This window comes from Gastrolobium bilobum, unplaced genomic scaffold, assembly GCF_033153095.1.
Source record: "Gastrolobium bilobum isolate Gb01-03AN ecotype WA unplaced genomic scaffold, APGP_CSIRO_Gbil_v1 utg81552, whole genome shotgun sequence".
Taxonomy (NCBI): Eukaryota; Viridiplantae; Streptophyta; class Magnoliopsida; order Fabales; family Fabaceae; genus Gastrolobium; species Gastrolobium bilobum.
The window spans coordinates 12,779-34,623 of NW_026897518.1; the positions used below are offsets into that span (position 1 = coordinate 12,779).

At 34.6% G+C, this 21,845-nt stretch overlaps 1 protein-coding gene and 1 long non-coding RNA gene across 6 annotated transcripts; both read right to left on the reverse strand.

The window, feature by feature from the left end:
• Window positions 1–3,355: 3,355 nt before the first annotated feature.
• LOC133307607 (uncharacterized) lies at window positions 3,356–10,218 on the reverse strand. 5 transcript variants are annotated; one of them, XR_009751049.1, is made up of 12 exons: window positions 9,844–10,218; window positions 9,547–9,640; window positions 9,114–9,242; window positions 8,759–8,848; window positions 8,476–8,665; window positions 7,504–7,713; window positions 6,373–6,421; window positions 6,154–6,295; window positions 4,689–5,046; window positions 4,285–4,603; window positions 4,124–4,183; window positions 3,356–3,732 (listed from the first exon to the last, which is right to left on the reverse strand). XR_009751049.1 is itself a non-coding variant. In XM_061508147.1 (10 exons), the coding sequence occupies exons 7-10, from the start codon at window positions 5,017–5,019 to the stop codon at window positions 3,729–3,731; spliced, it is 732 nt and encodes a 243-aa protein (XP_061364131.1). In that variant the 5' UTR covers window positions 5,020–5,046; window positions 6,154–6,295; window positions 6,373–6,421; window positions 7,504–7,713; window positions 8,476–8,665; window positions 8,759–8,848; window positions 9,114–10,218; the 3' UTR covers window positions 3,356–3,728. The 5 variants fall into 5 exon arrangements, 3 of the variants coding, with proteins under 3 accessions (XP_061364131.1, XP_061364132.1, XP_061364133.1); XR_009751048.1 differs by having other exon boundaries at window positions 9,547–10,218; XM_061508147.1 differs by having other exon boundaries at window positions 4,285–4,621; window positions 9,114–10,218.
• Window positions 10,219–10,469: 251 nt separating this feature from the next.
• On the reverse strand, window positions 10,470–12,663 carry LOC133307608 (uncharacterized). Its single transcript, XR_009751050.1, has 3 exons — window positions 12,320–12,663; window positions 10,737–11,242; window positions 10,470–10,566 (listed from the first exon to the last, which is right to left on the reverse strand). It is a non-coding gene; the product is annotated as an uncharacterized LOC133307608 (long non-coding RNA).
• Between the last annotated feature and the right edge of the window lie 9,182 nt (window positions 12,664–21,845).

Genomic DNA, 21,845 nt, shown 5'->3' on the forward strand with positions numbered 1-21,845 from the left:
ACCAGGTAAATAGATCCAAAAGCTGAATGACGATAAAAGAGAGAATGTTTTTGTAATTTTAATTTACTTTAGGGTTATAATAGTCTTTATATTTATAATTTCATTAAGATTTCAATACCAAAACGACGTTGTTTTGAGAATAAATGTAGATAACTTATCTGCAGTAACTGCAGAAACATTTTTCTCATATTTATAATAGGGATGTAGATCTCTTTTTATTATTTATCTTTTCTTAACATGTATTTTTATATAATTAAAGATTTTGAATATGAAAATGTTCTGACAAAATTAATATGGTTCCTAAATTGTATTTCCATCCTAATAGATTAAAGTTAAATTTTAAATTAAATTAGTGTTACGTGATAACTAAGAATCCTTATCGAATGATTAATTTGATTTATTTAATCTTTCAATACTGATTCAATGTTTCAAATATTACAATAACCAAATTAAATATTTATTTAATAAATAGGTATCCATCATTGCAATACCGCTAAATTATGTTATAAACTTAGTTATATTACTTATATATATTGGATGATTTACGATTAAGATTATTGGATATGATTTACTAAGTCAACTAATGAATTGGAAATCATTTCGCATTGTAAGAGATATGCATGGGTCAATGACTCAATATGATTAATCTAGATTCAATGTTTTATTTTTTTCCCCATTAATTCATATAAAAAATTGAAAATTCAAATATACATAAGTTGTTCAAGCAAAATGACATTAATAAACTCCATTAAATTTTCTTTGATTATTTCATTGCCTTATTTTCATTTCTTATGAAGTAAAAGCTTTATATAATCACTCCTTCATTTTATGCACCTTATTTGATTATGTGATCATAACGTTTTTGCTCCTTTTCTTTTGTTGGGATAACGTTAAGTAATCACTTTATGTGATTTAATTATATATTTATATATAACTTCTGATTTTTTTTTGAAATTTATGATTAAGTTATCCAGTAATATTTTATTTCCTAATTTAAATTTATTATATCATGCATTAACCACTACAAAAATTAAGGCATTTTGTGGAGTCATATTTTCATATTGTGGAGGTCTTTGACCCCCACAAAAGATATTTGTGGCATTCACCCAGACCCCCAGTTCTGCCTTTGCCACAACATAGTTTGTGGGGGTTTTTTGTGCAATGCCACAATTTGTTGAAGTATTTTCTGGAGGTTCGAGATCCCCACAAATACTACACTTTCTGGAGGTTTAAGACCCCCACAAATGTTATATAATTTTCTAGAGGTTCTGAACCCCCACAAATGTCACTTATAGATCCCCACAACATTTATAACTTCCTAGAGGTCATAGACTGCCACAATGTTTTTTTATCATTTTGGCATATATGACTTAAGGAGAGTTAATGACAGTTTATCCACCCGTTTCAGTGGTTCCACATTAGTATTAGCTTATTATTTTCCATATTTTTATATTATTTTGCACCTTCAACAAAATGACTTCTTAGCACTTTCATTACATTTTAATTAATTACATTCCAAAAAAATGCAAGGCTAAGAGCTGACCATTGATCAGCTTTAGCAACCAATGGAGGCAAGGGAGTATTTCAAGAAAACTTATTAAATTGCACCAACAAGTTTAGTTTCACTTTAAGATAATTTTGAATCAAAATGAATAGATCATGCACTGAATTTTCATTGACATACAAAGCAACTCCTTCAAAAACAAGTAGGAGATTTTATCCATTGAGCAAAATAATCGAAGGTCAAGCTTGCACATAAAGCATCAAGCTTTTTGACATAGCAAATTCATCTTCCTGAATATTGTCTAGGTTGGTGCTTTCTATCCAATCTTTCCATCTTTCTGAAGGAGGACTAAAAGTGGTGCATTCCCTTGATGCTTGGAGATCACTCAATTTATTTGTTATTTCCACCAGTTGTTCCTCACACTACAACAAAAATGTTCTTTAGCCACGGCAAAAATCGTGGCAGAATATGACTAAAACCGTGGCTAAATGAGTTGTCCACTGTTTGAAAAACCGTGGCTAAAACGGGCGTTGCATTATTTTAACCACGATGATTTTTGCATTTAAGCACGGTCTGAATGACTGTGGTAACATTGAATTAGCCACGGTTTTTGTTACGTTAGCCACGTTATAGTCGTAGCTAAACGATTTGGATCACTATGATCAAAAGTTTTATTTTGCCACAAACAAAACCGTGGCTAATTATAAGGAGTTTTTTTTAAAAAAATATATTACAAATTCTCCCAATCATATAAAAAGCAAATAATAAAAATTGCATTTGATGAAAGAACCAAAAACCAAATTAAGAGAGTTAATAAAATCGCTACCAAGATTTTCAATATCTTTATAACTTTTACATAAGTTTTTATCCACTTCACCTATCTAAGCAACACCCTGTAGGCAAAATTTTGGAATTTATATTTACGAAAAATAAAATAAATTTGGAATACATGTACATGAGCTAGTTGTTAAAGTACCCCAAAAATTTGAAGACTCGAGATGTGTTGGAGTTGGGTGCATGAGTGGGTCTTTGAAATCTTGCAATGTTTGAGAATGATCCTTATGATTTGAAAAAGATGGGTGCTTGTGTGGCTCTTCATAGTTCACTGTTGTCAAAATTCTTTCATAATTCCCAGTCAAATAAAATGAAACCCACATCAATTACGTTCACTAATATGGTGGTTTTAGGTTTAAATATATATAGAAGTGGCAAGGAATTTTGACAATTCTTACAAGAGCTAAAAGGCAAAATCTATTCTTAAATATAAAGAGAGAAGCATTATAAAATGGGCAAATAATTAAGCATATATACCTGAGGGAATTGGACGAGCATCACTACAAAAATTAAGGTATTTTGTGGAGGTCATATTTTCATATTGTGGAGGTTTTTGACCCCCACAAAAGACATTTGTGGCATTTACCCAAACCCCCAGTTCTGCCTTCGCCACAACATAGTTTGTGGAGGTTTTTTGTGCAGTGCCATAAATTTGTTGGAATATTTTTTTGGAGGTTCTAGACCTCCACAAATGTTACACTTTCTGGAGGTTCTAAACTCCCACAAATATTGTATTTCTGGAGGTTTACTAACCCCCACCATATGTTTGACTTTTTGTCACTTAAAAACCCCCACAATATTTATCACTTCCTAGAGGGCATAAACCTCCACAATTTATTTATTATTTTAAAAAGTTTAAACCTCCACTATTTATCACATCTTTTAATAGCTTTAAAATGACAATATATAAGAGCTAAAAAGTTTATATATCATAATTTGAGAATTGAGCCCCACCACTTGATAAGCTAAGTAAATATTATGCACGTGCGCAAAGAGCTGAAATGATACTTGTGTAATACTTATTAATCCAAATTTCATTCGACAACTATTCTCAAAACTGGAAAGAAAATATTATTTGGCAAAACTTAAAAGCACGTTATCCTTCTGCCAATGCAGAAAAGGGGTGAAAAAAAAAGAATAGAATACAAACAAAAAAACCAAGAGACTATTTCCTCCAAAATTAATAGCAACAACTCCATGGAAATCTTGGACTTTGGCTAGCCCCATTCTTTTATGGCCTTGGTTGCAGCATCTTTTCCTAGTCTTGGTACCTCTATCACCATCATATCTTGCGTTGCATCCAAAGAAGGTGCCATATAAATGCAAACATCGGGGTTCTCTTTTAAGATCTCCTCTTAAGTACACGTATCTCCTCTTGATCATAGACTTGTCACCTGAAAATAGTTATAAAGTTAGAAAAAAATGTAAAGACATATAAATTAAAAAATACAATTTAAGGATAATACGCTTCATTATTAAAGAAGAAAATAATCTAAGAGATTAAGTTACTTTTAAAATAATGTACTATAATTCAATATAAAAGGATAAGATTACCCTTAAAAAAAAAACTAATCCCGCATATTTGAAGAAAGTTCTTCGTGACAGGAAATTAAAAAAAAAAATGCTTGTTCTGTGAGGGAAAATACTTTTCCAGATTATTTTTATCATGCAAAGCCTATAACTGGAAGTTATAAGATAACAGTTATCAAAAGAATCACATAACATAATAACATACAACTAAAATTCAAGAACTGAAAAGTAATGAGGAGTAAAAGAAAGGGTAACCTTTTTAATTTCATGGCGTGGGATATCATGGCGATCCATAGGATTAATCTCCTCAGAGTTCTGTTCAAATAAAAATAGATGAGTCAGAAACTTACTTGAGTTTTCTACCAATTAGCAACCCAAGCAAGCCAGGAGTAAAAAAATAAAAATAAAAATTATACCTTAGCTTCATTATGGCAATGCCTACAGTCAAATAATAATTAGTTGCAATTTGTATCTCATGCTGAGTGAAGATCTTCCACGGTGACATGTGCAAGGACGAATCTGCATCTATTCTACAACTTGGAAGTATAGTCTCCCTCATGATACTGCTCATTCTTCTTGAGAGCTTGAGGACACTGAGAGGATGCAATTTGGCTAAGAGCTTCTTTGATTTGGTCCTCAACAATTGAAGAAATGCATGCCACTGAGAACCAGGTTTTGACTTATCTTGAGACTCGAAATCCACAATGGGTTCTCTTGAAGAACTTGTTTCTGACTCTGAGAAGGGATTAATATCTACAACCTAATTAGTAAATTATGGATGATTCATTAAAAAATGTTGAATAACATAATCTTTACTCACTTGCTTGCCTGGCAATGGTTGCATCTGCTCTATAATACTTTGGAGGGGGAGAAACTATATCCATCAGCACCCCCTTTATATCAAGAACAAGAAGTTTTTTCTTCAAAAATCCAACTTGTGTTCCAGCCAAAGAATTTCTCAAATTTTTTGAACTAAACTCTTTGTTTATGACAGAAGCAGATAGTGCCTTCATTTCATCAGAATAAGAAGAATATTCTTTGGCATTTTTTCTTTCATCTGCTTCAGTTGACTCAGTATCCATTGAATTTTTAATACCTTCCTTCGGAAGGTTACAGGCTATGTTAATGCTTTGTACTGTATGGGGCTCCATCCTTTTTTTCTCTCAATCCCCCTGAAACTGGATTCACCTCCCCAAAAGAAGAAAGCAAGATTTATTATTTATCTAGGCTTTCAAAGAGAATTTGACATTGAAAATCTTGGTAACTTTAAACAGAATTAGTAATTCAAGGAACACTAAAATTTCTGAATAAATGTTAAGGGTCAACAGTCTTACAGCATCCAATATCATTCCATTATTCATTCCCCAGTAGATCCTAAAAATATGGACAACTATAGATTCAAACAAGGTAACATAATAATGTTTTCAGAAAAACAATCTGACAAGCACATGTGTAATTTAATACGGTTTAGCATTAAAAAATATATATATACATATTGTCAGGGAAAATATATATACATATATACATATACAAACCAAAGGTTTCTGACTCTTGAAGAACCAGATTTTCCCAGGAAATAATTTAAAAAGTGATTGGTTCCGTGTAAGAATGAACAAAGCCGAAGGGATTAGTGAAAGCAACAAGAGAAGACCAAATTTATATATTATTCATCCTAGTGAAAGGAGCTCTGCAATCAAAATTTCATGCTTCATAGGATTTAATTACTCTTTAGAATTTAGATTTCTTTGCAATGAACATAAACACGTTCCCTTAAACCAGAAGACCAATCAGTGAACAAGCCCTGAGAAATCACGAAGAGTGGTCTTCTCAGTTATTTTTCCCATTCCTGCCCCCACTAATAAAAACAAAATCACACATAAATTCACTCCTCTCGCCACAAAATAAGATTCCTACGTCTCAATAACATCTTAGCATTCTAAAGGATGCAAATTTTAATAAACTATCGCTCAATAGATTACCATTCTTAATTAATAAACAGTTAATATCTTGATATACTAGGGAGGTTTTCGATAAGAAAAGCTTTTTTATGAAAATGATGACACCAACAAATGTTGGCAGAGAATCCCACGGGAAAACTCAAGTTAACCTGAAACACAGGGATAATGGTGATATCAAAGTGAAAGAAATTTAAATGATGAGGACAGTTAAACAGTTTCCAGAAAATCACAAATTTTAAAAAACAAATGGGTCAGGAGATTACTTGTTCTACCCGCCCACACATTAAATGCTCAGCACCTAAAGATATGAGCAATTAAAATATATACCTGTAAATTCAGCTTGAATTCTTTAATTTTTCAATGTTGTAATCCAGTGCCTTGGCCCAAAGGCTAGACCACTGTTTACAATGGCTCGATACATGGTATGAACTGTGCTCTTCTGGCATTCTAAGTGCTCCACCCAAATTACCTACAACCAAAAGCAACATTCCAAATTAAAGTGCATTCTCACAATTACAAATACTTAGTTAAAGGTTTTGTTCATACCTTACAATGGCCATTTGACTTATCCTCAGTAATCCAACCTGATGGTTTTCTGCATTTCACAAGGGATGTGTCAATGTTGTCTTCTACTTATCCTCAATAATGATATGCACACAATCTTAACTAGCCCATTGAACAATAAGCTATGGGCATGAAGATGATGAAGCAGGTAGCAAAGTATCAAAGGGAGCACAAGCTTAACTGATAAAAACTATTTACAAGTGACAACTAACTCAAATTTGTCACAGTAACACACCTTCTTGTGACCTTCATAGTTTATATTGGTTATGATTGGTCTACTTTCTTGGTTTTTTTCTTCCCTAAATGCTAGTAGTTCACTAGAATGATTATAAGAACAAGGTTTTAACTTTTAAGCAATCATAACCAGTAGGGAAACACAAGACGCGGGACCTCATAATCACTCAAGTAACATCATTGTTGGACAAGGATTTGGGCTAACAAAGTTGCTACATATAAGGTGAAAATGCACCTTTTGAAAATGGGCAAATAATTAAGCATATATACCTGAGGGAATTGGACGAGCATATAGCAAGTCATTGCCAAGGCAAACATGAAGCACAGAAATGCTACAGAGGCCATTTCTAAATTTGATGTGATATTACTGCTTCACTATCCAGTTATATATTGAGTACTTAGAAACCATTTATTATTATTTTATCTACATTGAAATGCTCACAATGCAAGAAATATCACTACCTATTCTCAGTCACAAAGGATTGGTCAAAATAAACTCATAAAAATGTGATTAAAATTAATTGTCCAGTGCGGGTACAATTAGCTTTTTGACCAGTGTGGATAGAAAAATATTGTTGTCTTAATACCATTTGAAACATATTTGTTAATTTGAGACAAGAATGACATGGCGCTAAATGAACTAGTATCACATGTTACCACAAGGCAATTATATCTTTTCATATAATTAATTCCTATTTTTTAACTCTCACCCTATTTTTTATAATTAATTCTCTGTCTTTAACTCTTAATGTTAATTGAATTTAACGTTATTATTAATCATTATTAATGTACCTATGTTTCTCATGACTCTCCTTATTATGATGATCAATTTCTATCAAATTTGAATACTAGTCATACAATTAAGATCTGCAAAGTTACCTGCAAAGACAGAGAGAAGAACAGCTTCACACCTCCTGAGTCCTGAGAAACTCCTAACAAACATTACCCTTTAACCCCAAGTCTCCTTGTGATATAATCAAGAAATGAGAGAGGTGTTACAGGATTCATCTTCCACCCAAGAGTGGAAAGGACCAAAATTTCCATTCTTTTTATCGTTTTTGCTTCAAACAAGTATCCACTGTCCTCCACCTACACAAATTAGAGAAGAATCATAACCAATGATCAAAATCTTTTATTTTTAATTTACAAAAAGTGGAGTCATGATAGGTTAATGACACATATTTGGCGGTCTACAAAAAGGGCAACTTGGGTCTCTTCAACCTTAGCAGCAAGGGAGAGGCAAGTCACAGTAGCTAGTTGTGTCAGCCATGGTTCCCATTGTGTTTAAACATTTACACTATAGTAGTATATGTAACACAAAAGGCCTAGATACTAGTTGTATGTCATAATCAAACGAAATACTGGTTGCTCGAACGGTTAAATGCAGAGGGCAAAAGCCAAAAAGGTAATTATGAAGTAATAACGGAGACTCATAAGTCATAACCTTTTCACTTTTCTTTACTAGTACTTACGCTCCTCTTTTCTCTTTTTAAGCCCTCGACCTTCTTTTGAGAAGGGGATGGCTTTCAAGTAATTTGCACACCAATTCATCAATACTCAAGCCAATAGTCCAACAAAATTGCATTAAAAATAATTCTTTTAACTTATTCATGCCAATGGTTACAAATCAACACTCATCTTGCTACCCAGTTTAATTTGCTGCAGTCAAAATTTTTAATAAGATAATCTACTTGATCAAGTGAAACAGGCTTTCATTTAAAGTTATCACATTTAGAGTTTGAATCTAGATGTAAGTGAAACAGGATTATAAATTAAAACAGTTTCATAAGTTTGTATAACAACAGAACATGATAGATAAGAATAGTGCAGATCTCTGTTGAGGATGGAAACCTGGTTGTCCATAGCAAGAGCATATTGATTGGTGTTCCGGACAACATAGCTCTGAGTCCAGGATGTGGAAAGGGACTTGGGAGTGGTGCTTTTGTTGGTGCTACAGCTTCCCATAGCAAAAGTCTCCATGTGATTCCCATTGGTGTCTTGGAGTATGTTCTTATAGCTTTCATCTTCCAACACTTAACCACTGTATCACAAAACTATAGTAATTAAACCTGTAACTAAGGTACAGAGTCAATTGCAAGTTGATCATAATCATTCTTGTTCTCTGCCATTATACCTGTAACTAAGGTATGCAAAGTAAGCAGCCATTCATTGTAGGCCTTCAGTAAACTGCTCCTGGACAGGACTTCATTGCAGTTTGTCTTTCCTGTGTTACATATGTAATTGTGAAACCTTCATAATTAAACCTTAATTTAGATTAAGTTTGGCACTTACTAATTATCAAACCATAACAAAAATGTAACATCAAATTTTGCAAGGAAAATTCAAAGTAAAAATATTTCTGTTAAGGAATAATTAACCATTCAAGTGGTTCATTAACTCAAAAACTTGAAGGTCTGCAGGTGTATATATTGAAGGAAATCCATCCCAGCAAAGCGACCTAAGATCTTCTAAGAGATATTTATAATCACCATCAAATTGTATTCCAGCAAGTTGAAGCAATCTCAGTCTCTTCATCTTCTCAAATGCTTTGGTTTTGAAATCAGTTGTTGTATCCATCATGGGCAACTTCAAATTCAGTCCCGTAACAGCTACGTTCCCTGTGAAATAAAATGAACAGAAAAATAAAATGCATAGCAGAAGTAAAAGGCAGTAAAAATTCTAGGAGCATAACTGAATGCAATTATGAGGTTTGAAGCTCATAAGGAAGCAAGTAACACTAAACGATTCACAATCAAGCTATTTTTTATTGTATTTTTTTTGGAGATATATAGCTAATTTTCATACTTACTGAGTTAAATAAAGATAACAAATTGATGCTAACAACTGATTCGCCAATGTTTATCTTGCATCATTTGACGTTGGATTAAATTTAAAAACAAAAACCAAGCATGAAGTTCTTACAGTATCTTTTGATACCATATTAAGCACATTTTTGTCGAGCCATAACCTACTGCGCTTCTCGGCATAATCTGGTGATTCCCCATAAACGACAGCACTAAACCAGCAAAAAAAACAGTATAGACAATCTAAAATCAAGCTGAAGCTACCAAATATAAGTTAATGGTAAATTTAACACAGCAAAAACAACAACTCCTTAGCACTAAACCAGTTATATAGCTTATATCAAAGACTGAAAATTCAATTTATAATTGTTGATTCTGTAGAAACAAGATTTCCTAGGCACAAACAAAAACTTACTGGTCTTTGTTCTTTTCCTGTACAACAACTCTCTGTCCACTGCATAACATTTTGAATATATAGACTAAATCATTCCATATATATACATAAGTCTAATTGTGTGCATTTTCGACCTTCTTCCAGTTAAAATCTTATGAGCATAGGTCTGTGTCAACATCCCCCAAAAAATTTAAGGTTAGACACATAAAAAAGATTAAGGTTTATGGTAAAAATACCAAAGGAAAATAATTTGGTAATTATAACCTGATGACCAACATCCCAAATGATCTTGTCTTGAGGAGTGTTGAATACATGGTGAAGTGCCACAGTTAACTCAGCCACACCTAGGCTTGAACTTAAATGTCCGCCAGTCTTTGACACTGTATAAACAATCTCTTCGCGGAGTTCATCTGCTAGCGCCTCAAGTTCCTGATTATAATATCAAAATCAAAGTATTCAATTACAAATCCCAATAGAATAAAAAAACCATGAATAAAATCTATAAGAGCAAAAAAAAAACTCAAGTTAGTTACTGCTCCTTTTAATAATGCTAGTCCCTACCTGAATGGATAGGTTCTTCATGTGGATTGGGTAATTTATGGTGTCCAAAACTGGGGTGGATGGTTTCTCTCCTGAGAAACTGAGAGATCTCCGCAACTGTTGATTTGTTTCGTAGCTTTTCTTCACCATTGTGCCCTCCTCCTCACCAGCATTGTCTCCTGCAGCAGCTATCACTCGGTTTATCTGAAAAATGAGAATCAAATACCAATAAATGTTACCATCCTTGACTCCACTATAGTTAATTATTTACTTTTTATTTTGTTGATTCCAGAATATATGATAAAGGGACAAGAACTAAAATAAATGGAGTTAAAAATTTATATAAATGAAAAGCTCATTCGCTGTAAGTTCACCTGCACAAATTGACAGAGCACACAGTTCACCATTCGTGTAGGTTTACTCTGCAGAAAAAAATGAAGCACTTCTTCAGCAGTAACTGATATATAGTTTATGGACCACAAAAAGGATCACAAAAACTTGATCCCAATCCAACATTCCTTTTTTGAGAGCTGGAGCAACATAGCAATTTAACAGTGGCAACTCTACTTATAAGTCCCAAAAAGAAATACATGCAATAGAAATCAAATCCCAAACCCTGACAAAGAGATGCATAAAGAATTGGAACAGTCACTCTACTTTAACATCAAAAACCAAGGGTTACGACCAAAAGCAAAATATCATGCTTAGCTAACAATACGCTTCAATGTAATTATAAATCAAAAGTCATATTCAATCCAATTAAATTAACCATAACCTCAGTATATAATGGCATTGACATCGCCTCTGCACAATCTAGATAACACCCATAGTTTCCCATGTCATTCAATGTCAATGTTAAAACAGCTCCATGCTCACCTCCCTGTGACCAATGAGAAAAAGAAAACATAGTGACAATCCAAGATCTCTGGTTTACTTGAGAGGCACCATCTCTTTAAAGAAGCAATGAATCAATGATAGGCTTTTCAGATTAGGATTGCTATGAAGGAAAGAATATAGAACCTCAGTATTATTTAATTTAGACAAGCGAAGCTCTTCTAATTTGTTCCTTCGATAGTTCCCTTCCCCCATGTAGCTGCTTGACAACTTTACATGCCACGACTCAATTTGCGGTTTCTATAATTTACTCTGCGGTTTTTACTCTGTTTTTCTATAATTTAGTAAGAGCACAAAGTAGTACCTCTTCAGGAAAGAGCACAAACTTTCCTTCTTCATCTGCGGTTTCTTTTCTAAATGGTTCCAACTTGTCACAAATTTGAGGAACCCTAACCGTTGACAGCAAAACTGATTAAGACTTGAAGTCATTATATTAATTTGGCTACAATCTTGATCAGGATCAACGCTGGATATGTTATTAATTTGGCAATTCATGAATAGACAAAATCATGAAATAAAGCACATTCGCAGCCGCTCCTTATATTACCTAAGATCTTTATATTAATATATTTACATTTTTACCCGACCAATTAAGACTTGAAGTCACCATACCACCACTATATATTGCATGTTTTGTTTATTTTTGTCTGACGTTTTGTATTTTCCTTCTCCAGTTTTTGAAACGAAAAAACGCTACCCCAAGGAACAATACACTATAGCATAACCTCCCCCGTCTATTTTCCACCAAGTTAATCTCTAATCCCTCTCAGTTTCGTTTTTTTCTTTTTTGTATTACGGTATTCTTATTTTATGTGTGCACTACATTAAAACAACACAACATGGTTAATCTCATTTCACACTATGTAATTTTGATGCTTTATCTCTTCTCTCTCTAATTGTAAATTTTTGTAAATTTTTATTTAACTATTTTATTATTAATTATAGATGGAGAATATACGAATGCAATCGATGATGATCACATCAATGGAGGCAGAAATAATGAAAAGGTTGAAAGCAAAAGAGGAAGAGATTGAGATGATTGGGAAATTGAACAAGACTTTACAAGAGAAAGTTCAGTTGATGAACATTGAGAACCAATTTTGGCGTGAGGTGGTACAGACCAATGAAGCCACTGCCAAAGCCCTACGCAGCCACCTTGAAAATGCACTGGCGCTCTCAAATGATGGTAATGGAGACTTGGTCATTGGTGTTGCACCTGTGGCTGCAGAGGATGCTGAGTCTCACTGCGACAGCAACTAGATGACGGACACGATAAGAGGAGATTGTGCAGGAAATGTAAGAAGGAGGAATCGAGGGTACTCATCCTGCCCTGTAGGCATCTCTGTCTCTGTACTTCTTGTGGATCCACTGCTAGCACTTGTCCTATCTGTGAATCTTCCACAAATGTCACTCTTTATATTGAGATGACCTAATTATTTTCTCTTTATAGGATCTCTCTCTTCAAATAAGAGTATATTTTATTTTTTATTTTTTGGGATTAATTAATTTATCATTGGATATGATATTCTAGCTCTTGTAATCTCGCATTGAGTTTTACACAAACATTTCAAGGTTTTAGGTTGAATTTGAATTTATTTATGCATCTGGTGCCGTACGTGTTTTTCTTTTCCTTTTGCATTTTATTGGAAATATTACTCTCCTTTCACATGAGGTAACTTATCTCATTTTCTCTCTTTTTGGAGTTACCCAACCCTAATTATCTCTTTGAGACGAGTTGGCTCCCTCCGGTATCCCCACGAGCTTCGACTCTTTGAGCCGGCTATGGGACTAATCCGGAGTGCGGGGGAACAGTGATGGTGGGACCCACCCCACTTCAATTTTCGCACCCCACTTTTTTTTTCTTTTTTCTTGTAATGGTGGGACCCACCCATTTTCTCTCTACCACATAAGATAGTTATCTTATGTGGAAGGAGATTAATAAAACCCGCATTTTATTTACTTAATGTTAGAATATACACATTACGAGAATAAAAAAAGTAAAATGGAATATTTATTTTATTTATGAGTTATGCACAAGAGGTTGACATTGATATATCCTATCAATTGTTAAAGTTTATTATAATAAACTATGAGATGATGAAGGAAAGATAGACCAAATTAATCTCTGATTTTCATTGATCGTTTCCTTGAATTAAGTAACCTAACAATCCTAATTTGCTATTAACTGGGAATTTAAATAACCGAAAGATAAAAGCTATTATCTAGGAAACTAAATAACAGAAAGATAAAAGAATAATCTTCCTAATAATTGCAATAAAGTCTTATCCTAATAAAATAGAATTTAATTAAATAAATAATCTTTGAAGTGGGCTAGTACTCTTGTTGCACGTTTGGGCCTGCATGCTTCATTCCCCACCCCATCAGAACAGGCTTTGTCCTCAAGGCCCACTATAGGTGAATCGATGGTGGGCTGATTGTGGGAGACAGAAGCTGGCCGAGTCTCCTCCCTTGTGTTCGGTTCAGGTGTATGTGGTTCCAAAGTGTTATCTTGATGAAGCTGACTTGGCAAGCATGCAATGGCTGGGAATCCGCTGGGTGAAGTCTGATTGGTGCGCTGGGTATGTGCCTTATCACATGGGCTAGGATTGGATACTTGATTGAGTGTACCGTGGGAACCTTGGACAGGGAAAAATTCTGGGGCAGTGTGCGCTGAATCATGTGGGTCAGCAGTGGGTAGTGCATTGTCGCTTGGGTCCTCCTTGTGCGTTGAATCTTGGGCAGCGCAAGCATGCAATGGCTCTTTAGTTCCTTGGGCCGCGTGAGTTGTATCTGTGCGAGGTACATCAGAGGCTCTTGAGCAGTGTGTATTGCTGGGGCGGCTTGGATTACTTGTGACAGTTGGTAACATGCCTTCAGTAGCATGTGAAATGTTGCCATCTTCATTCCATCGTTCTAAATGTTTTTCATCTTCCCATGTAGCAGCTTCCTGAGGAAGATTAGTCCAATGGATAAGCAGCTGGGTGATTGGTCTTCCTTCACGCGAAACATTGCGGGTCGCAAGTATAGTGTGTGGAATATGGATGAGGTCTTCAGTATCAATGGAGGTTGGGTAGTGTGGAAGGGGTCTGTCCTTACGGTGATAAAATGGTCGTAGTAAGGAGATGTGAAAAACTGAATGGAGTTTGGCGTCTGGTGGTAGTTCTAGGCGGTACGCCACTTTCCTATGTTTTCCAGTATTTTGTACGGTCCATAGAGCTTGGTTGCTAACTTCTGTGATGAACGGCCACGCAAGGAAAGTTGTCGATAAGGTTGTAAGCGTAGAAGGACCAGATCTCCTATGTTGAAGGTAAAATCACATCTTTTCTTGTCAGCTTGTGTCTTCATTGCGTTTTGGTCAGCAGAGTTGAATCAACGGCTTCTAATGTTGATGTTCCCAACGAATACCGTAGTGGATATGGTGGAGGTTTTCCAAACGTAGCTTCAAACTAAGATGTACCTATGCTGCGATTGTATGCAGTATTGTAATGATACTCCGCTAAAGGTAAAAATTTCAACCATTCTTTCTGCTTCTCAAACGTATATGCTCTGAGATATTGTTCTAACGTTCTATTGACCCTTTCTGTTTGTCCGTTTGACTGGGGTTGGTACGCCAAAATGTAACGAAGTTGTGTGCCTTGGAGTTGGAATAACGATTTCCAAAAAGCGCTGAGAAAAATGGGTCACGGTCAGTGATGATGGACTTTGGTGTTCCATGTATTTTCCCCACATTATCCCAAAAGACTTGTGCAACTTTGGAGGCAGTATACCGGTCTGGGAGTGGAATAAAATGTGCTCCTTTGGTTAGACGATCCACTACAACGAGGATGACATAAATTCCTTGAACTAGTGGCAGATGTGTGATGAAGTCCATTGTTAGTTCGGACCAAATTTCTGTAGGAGGTTCAATCGGTTGTAACAAGCCATAAGGTGAGTGATTAATGGGTTTCACCCTTTGGCATACTTCGCAAAATTTCACAAATTCTTGTACATCTTTTCTAACTATTTTCCACATGTAAAATGTGCATAAACGAGACAATGTCCGCCGGACTCCAGCATGTCCGCCGATGGGTGCTGAATGGAACTCCTTCAACAGACTCGAGATTAATGAAGAGTGTTCAGGCAGAAAGATATGACCACGGTGGAGTAGTAGTCCATTTTTAATATCCCAGTTCCCCTTTTTTTCTTTGGATGACTGTATTTCCCCCATTAATTTTGCTGTGTATGTGTCTGCTTGTAATTCTTTCTGTAATACTGGTAAATAGTGAGAACTGGGTGTGGATAAGGATGCCAATTGTGCGACTGGGGGTTCAATATCCCCTTGAAGTTGCCTGGACAAACCATCAGCAGCAGCATTAGTGATACCAGATTTGTAAGTGATTGTGTACTGGTATCCTAATAATTTCGCCAAAAATTGCTGTTGTTCTGGTGTTTGGATCGCTTGAGACATCAGATGGTGTAAACTATTGTGATCAGTTCGTATGATAAAACTGGATCCCAAAAGATATTTCCTTCATTTGCTAATTGTTGCGGTAATTGCATACATTTCTCTAATGTATGTGGATTGGTTCTGCATTCGGGAAGATAATTTTTTACTAAAATAAGCTACCGTACGGTCATCTTGTAGTAAAACTGCCCCAATACCGGAACCCGACGCATCTGTTTCAATTGTAAATGGTTTACTGAAATTTGGTAGCATTAAAATGGGCGCTTCAGTGAGATGCTTCTTTAGATTTAGAAAAGTCGTGTGAGCCTCGTTTGTCCAGTTGAATTGGTTTTTGGTAAGTAGGTTCGTAATTGGTGATGCAATTTTGGCATATCCTTTTATAAAACGTCTATAGTATCTAGATAAACCCAAAAAAGTTTGTACCTGTGTAATAGTCTTAGGAATGGGCCATTCTGAAATTGCCTTTATTTTTCTGGGTCAGGTGCGACGCCTTCGCCTGAAACAATGTGTCCTCGAAAGTGTATAAAGTTAGTAGCAAAGGAACATTTAGAAATTTTGGCATATAGGCAGTGTGAGTGTAATGTTTCCAGAACCGTAAGTAAATGTTGAACATGTTCTGTCAAATTAGGACTAAAAACCAGAATATCATCAAAGAATATTACGATAAAACGCCGTAAATAGGGTGCAAATACTTCATTCATTGTAGCCTGGAAGGTGGAAGATGCATTCGATAAACCGAATGGTAAAACCAAGAATTCAAAGTGTCCATGATGTGTACGGAATGCTGTTTTGTGGATGTCGTCAGAGTTCATGCAGATTTGGTGGTATCCAGATCGCAAGTCCAGTTTAGAGAAAACCGTAGCTCCATGGAGTTCGTCTAGTAATTCATCCACTGTGGGTATAGGAAATTGATCACGCATAGTTATGGCATTCAAAGCCCGATAGTCCACACAAAAATGCCAAGTGCCCCCTTCTTTTTGACTAATAAAACAGGAGAGCTGAATGGGGATTGACTTGGTCGGATAATACCGACCGTAAGGATTTCCTGACATAATTTTTCAATTTCATTCTTTTGGAAATGAGGATAACGGTAAGGTCTAACTTGAACAGGTTTAGAATTTGGAAATAGAGTAATGTGATGATTATGTGGACGGTTGGGGGGTAAGGTGGTGGGAATGGTGAAGACATCAGAGTAGTTGGCCAATAAATTTTGGATTTCAGGGACTGTATGAGGGATAGGATCAGTGTGTGAAGGTGGGGTAACGGTGGAATTATGGTCTGATTGGGTAAAACACATGAGGCATGAAGTGTAGGCATTACAAGCAATAAGCTTGTCAAGTTTCGCCGATGAAATCATCATTGAAGTATCTGGCCGTTGTCCTTGGAGTTGAATAGTATTGCCATGGTGATCAAAACTCATTAGCAATTTTCCATAGTCCGTAAGAATGGGGCCCAATGTGGCTAACCATTGAAATCCTAGAACTATATCAACGCCTTGTAAATCTAACAGATATAAATCCAAGAAAAATGTGTGTGATTGCATTATTAATGGAATGTCACAACAAAGGGCCTTGCATTGCAACCCCTCGCCATTGCCTACTTGGACCGTAAAGGGGTTAACAATTTGTAGAACAAGTCCCAAGTAAGTAGCCGTTTTATGAGTAATAAAGTTATGGGTACTACCTCCGTCAATCAATATTTGGACCTGTTTGCCATGTATTGATCCTGTTAATCTGAAAGATCAAGGGGAATAATGACCAAAAAGAGCATTCAAACTAATCTCAGAAAAATAATTAGGGATAGGGTCTGCATCTGGCGAAATAATTTGAGTGTCCTCCTCCACTGGTTGGACATTATCATCGTCAGTACCTTCAAAATATACCAAAGTGGCCTTTCCTTTGCATTTGTGTCCGAAAACATACCTTTCATCACATCCAAAACAAAGTCCTCTGTCACGTTTGTTTTGAATTTCCTCCGCGGTCAGGCGTTTAATTGGTACTGATTGAGATGAAGTAGGATTTTTGTTGGTGGAAAACGCATTTGTGTTGTTATTGTTGGTAAATGATTGGCGTGGTATCCATGGTCGTTGTTGTCGGGGACCACTGTTGATGTCAGATTGCTGGTCTTCATAAATCTTGGCTAATGAAAAAGCAGAATGGATATCTTGTGGTCGTTGCACAAGGACTGGTCGCCTGATGTGGGGTTTAAGGCCTGCAATAAATAGCGCCCTTTTAAGTGTCAGAGAGAGACCTGGAGTGCGGCTAGCGATGATCTTAAAATTTGCTTGAAAATCACTAAAGGTGGTCTGTTGGCGGAGGTTAGCCAAAGAAACTGCGGGGTCCTCAAATTCTGATAGGCCAAAACGGCGTTGCATAGCCATAATCAAGGCAGACCAATTAGGAAGCAGGCCATCATTAAAAAGGCCATGGAACCATGAAGAGGCTGGTTTGTCCAAATTGAAAGAAGCTAATAAAATCCTCTCATTGTCTGGAATATGATAATAATCAAAATAAAGTGTTGCACTAAATATCCAGTCGGTGGGGTCTCCATCAGAGAAGCGTGGAAAAGTGATTTTCATGGGTTGTGGGTGATGCTAGCCAGAAGTGGCGGTATGGGAGCGGTGTGGACCGGCGCCCAGAACACCAAAACCGTTGTTGCCCATGTGTGACTCCAAAAGTCTGTTTATGTCGTGACGCAGCATATTAAATTGTTGAGTTTGGGCTTCTTGCATCTTTGTTTGAGATTCCTGCAATTGTAAGTATTGTTGTTCACGCACAACTTCAGCCGCTTGGAGTTGGTTTTCCAAGGTTTCAATGCGTTGATTCATGTCACGCATTCTTGTATTTTCTGCCATAGGAGAATGAGATCGAATAAAAGCACCAATGAAGGAATGAGTATTGGGGAAGGGGAGGATAGAAAAGAATAGAGAGAAGAAAAGAAGAAGATAGACCAAATTAATCTCTGATTTTCATTGATCGTTTCCTTGAATTAAATAACCTAACAATCCTAATTTGCTATTAACTGGGAATTTAAATAACCGAAAGATAAAAGCTATTATCTAGGAAACTAAATAACAGAAAGATAAAAGAATAGTCTTCCTAATAATTGCAATAAAGTCTTATCCTAATAAAATAGAATTTAATTAAATAAATAATCTTTGAAGTGGGCTGGTACTCTTGTTGCACGTTTGGGCCTGCATGCTTCAGATGACAATGCTAGTAAAAAAAATAATAAGAAAAGAGAAATTTTTATAAAAAAATACATATATTAATACTTAATTTATTGCTATGAATATTAAATATGTATAAAATTATTATTTATCCTAGTGCATTTTAGCAATGTGTGCATTTTAGCAATGTTGTTTGGGGATGGCACATTTTAACTTTATTCGAGGTAGTGGGAAAATATGAGAAGGGTAAAAATAGTACGCGGGCCCGATGCGCACCTACCCAACAGGCGGGGATAGTACCTCCCAGACGTTATTAAATTCTGTTAAATTGAATTTTTACAATAAAAAATATTTAGAGCTTATAATAATATTTTAACTTTAAACTAATTGCAAAATAAATAAATATTATGGTGTCCAATTTAATTCAATAGAAAAAAATTGACCCGTGGTTTTTCTGAAATTTAAAATAGATCTATATTAATCCTTTTGAGAGACTAACATGGATCTTCTTTGAATTTTAGAGAAATTACAATTTTGACTACTTAAATCTATTTTGAATTTCATATAAATCACAAGTCAATTGTTTTTTAAAGAATTAGAATAGGACATGCTTGTTGAGGACCTAAAAAGTATTTCACTCTTATTTTTAACATGTAGTCATTTTTGATATAAATGTCTCATGACTTAATTATTTTTGACTTGTGACTCATTTTCTTAATTATTATTGATTTCACAAATAAAAATAATTAAAAATTAAAAGTGGTTAAATGAGCTGTAACAATTTGCTAATCCTATAGAATTTAGAGTCATTTTGTCCGCGACAGTCGGATGACTCAAACTCTTAAAAAACAAAAATAGCATTAGCGATAATATTAATAAGGGTTTTATTAATCTCATCGACATAAATTCTTTCATCCTATAGACACAATTATGTGTGGGATCCACCTACATATAAAACAAGAAATGAAAAAAAGAAACACAAAAATCAATGTATGTGTAGGAGAGAAAAATATTCTCCAACAACATAAAAGTATATTTTCTCTATTACTAATAGACAAATAATTACTAATTAATATAGAAAAATATATTCTAGAAAAATCAATTATGCAAAAAAAGGTGACTTAGCCGTCACGGCTGGTTGACCCTACGTATTTAATTTAGGATGATCTTAGTGAGATTGGATATTGTTACTATTAATTAGTATAACTACAAGTTTGTTTCACCGTTAGATCAATTATGTTGATTTAACAGTTACATTTATTTTCACTTTTATATGGTTATGATTCCTTATATTTAATACTTTATATTTATTTCCACCTTTGTATGGTTATGATTTCTCATATTTAATGCTTTCACATTAAATATAGGAAATCATAAGACATTGATAGCAATAGGGGGTGTTCATCAACCAATCCAAACCGATTCAAACCGCGGTGACTGAACCGAAAAATCGATAACCGAATAAATCGAAACTCGAAAAACCGAAAATAAAAAAAACCGCAATTTTAATTAGATTGGATCGATTTTCGGATCGATTAATGCAAACCGATCCAATCCAAACCGATCCAATATATTAATTCTCCTCTACCTACTTGGATATTTCCCCAATCATAACCTAAAAATTTCTAAACTCAAGATTCATTAACCCATCAACAAACCCAAGAAAAAATCTAATCACATCTCATCAACAAATTTCATCTGTGTAGAGCTTCTGCCCAAAAAAAAAAAAAAACCATGTTATCATTTAACCAAACTGAAAGGATGATTACATGACAAAACCGAAGGGATAAGATCGGATGATTTTTGCTTCCAAAACTGATCCAATCCAGACCGCGAACACCCCTAGGTAGCAATGTTGTCAAAATCAAGTTTCTACATAGAAACGGATGAGAATGGTAGAAACGTAAATTGTAGAAATGACATGAAACATAAGGTTTGTACTACTTACGGAATGATACATATATATAATATATATATATATATATATATATATATATATATATATATAATATCACATAAGTCACATCTCAAAATTTAATGCACAATTTCATATTTAAAAAATACAAGTCACATAACTATATAAGACATAAGTTCAAAAACATAAAAAGAGTTTAACAACTCCTACAACCAAGTTCCAAAATATCAAATGAATAAAGTTTAATAACTTTTAAATTATATCAATTGATTCAAATCAAACACATTATTTTGCAAAAATTGCATGTCATCAATGTCCTTTCTCTTGCTCCTATAACAAGTTCATTTGCAATAAAACATAATAGATTGATTTAAAATCCACCTCAGTTTGGTACTCAAACTTTTCACCAGTGACTTTACACTCTTCTTTCTTTGCAACAATGACCTTACGCGACAGTTTTTTTTCTTTTCAAATAGCTAGAAGAAGATACTATACATTTTCATTGGGGGAAATGGAAATAAAATTTTCTTTAAAGAAAAAAGAAAAAGAAAACTAGGTTATGGGTTAAAAGTTGACCCGATTCATTTTATTTTATTTTTGTATAAGACACGGTTCAGTTTTTTCGTTTAAGTAAAAACGTGGAAACTTACGTTTTTATAGTTTTTACATTTTTGCATGGAGTTTCTACCAGTTTTTGCTGATGAGAGTTTTTACTTGCGTTTTAACACGTATCACTTAAGTAAAAACGTAAAAACGTACTTTTTTATGTTTTTACACTAGTTTTTGACAAGAATGATTGGTAGTAACACTAATTTGTAGTAACAATATCCTATCTCCATTTTAGTTGTGATATTTTTTTTTGTCTAGAACTTATTTGAATCTATCCATCATTTTATAGTAACAAAGAATAATAATGTTAAAATTATAGAGATAAGATATTGTTACTATCAATTAGTTTACTACCAATGTCACTGCCATTTTGTTTCATCGTTAGATCGATTATGTTGATTCAACAGTTATATTTATTTTCACCTTTCTATGGTTATGATTCCCTATATTTA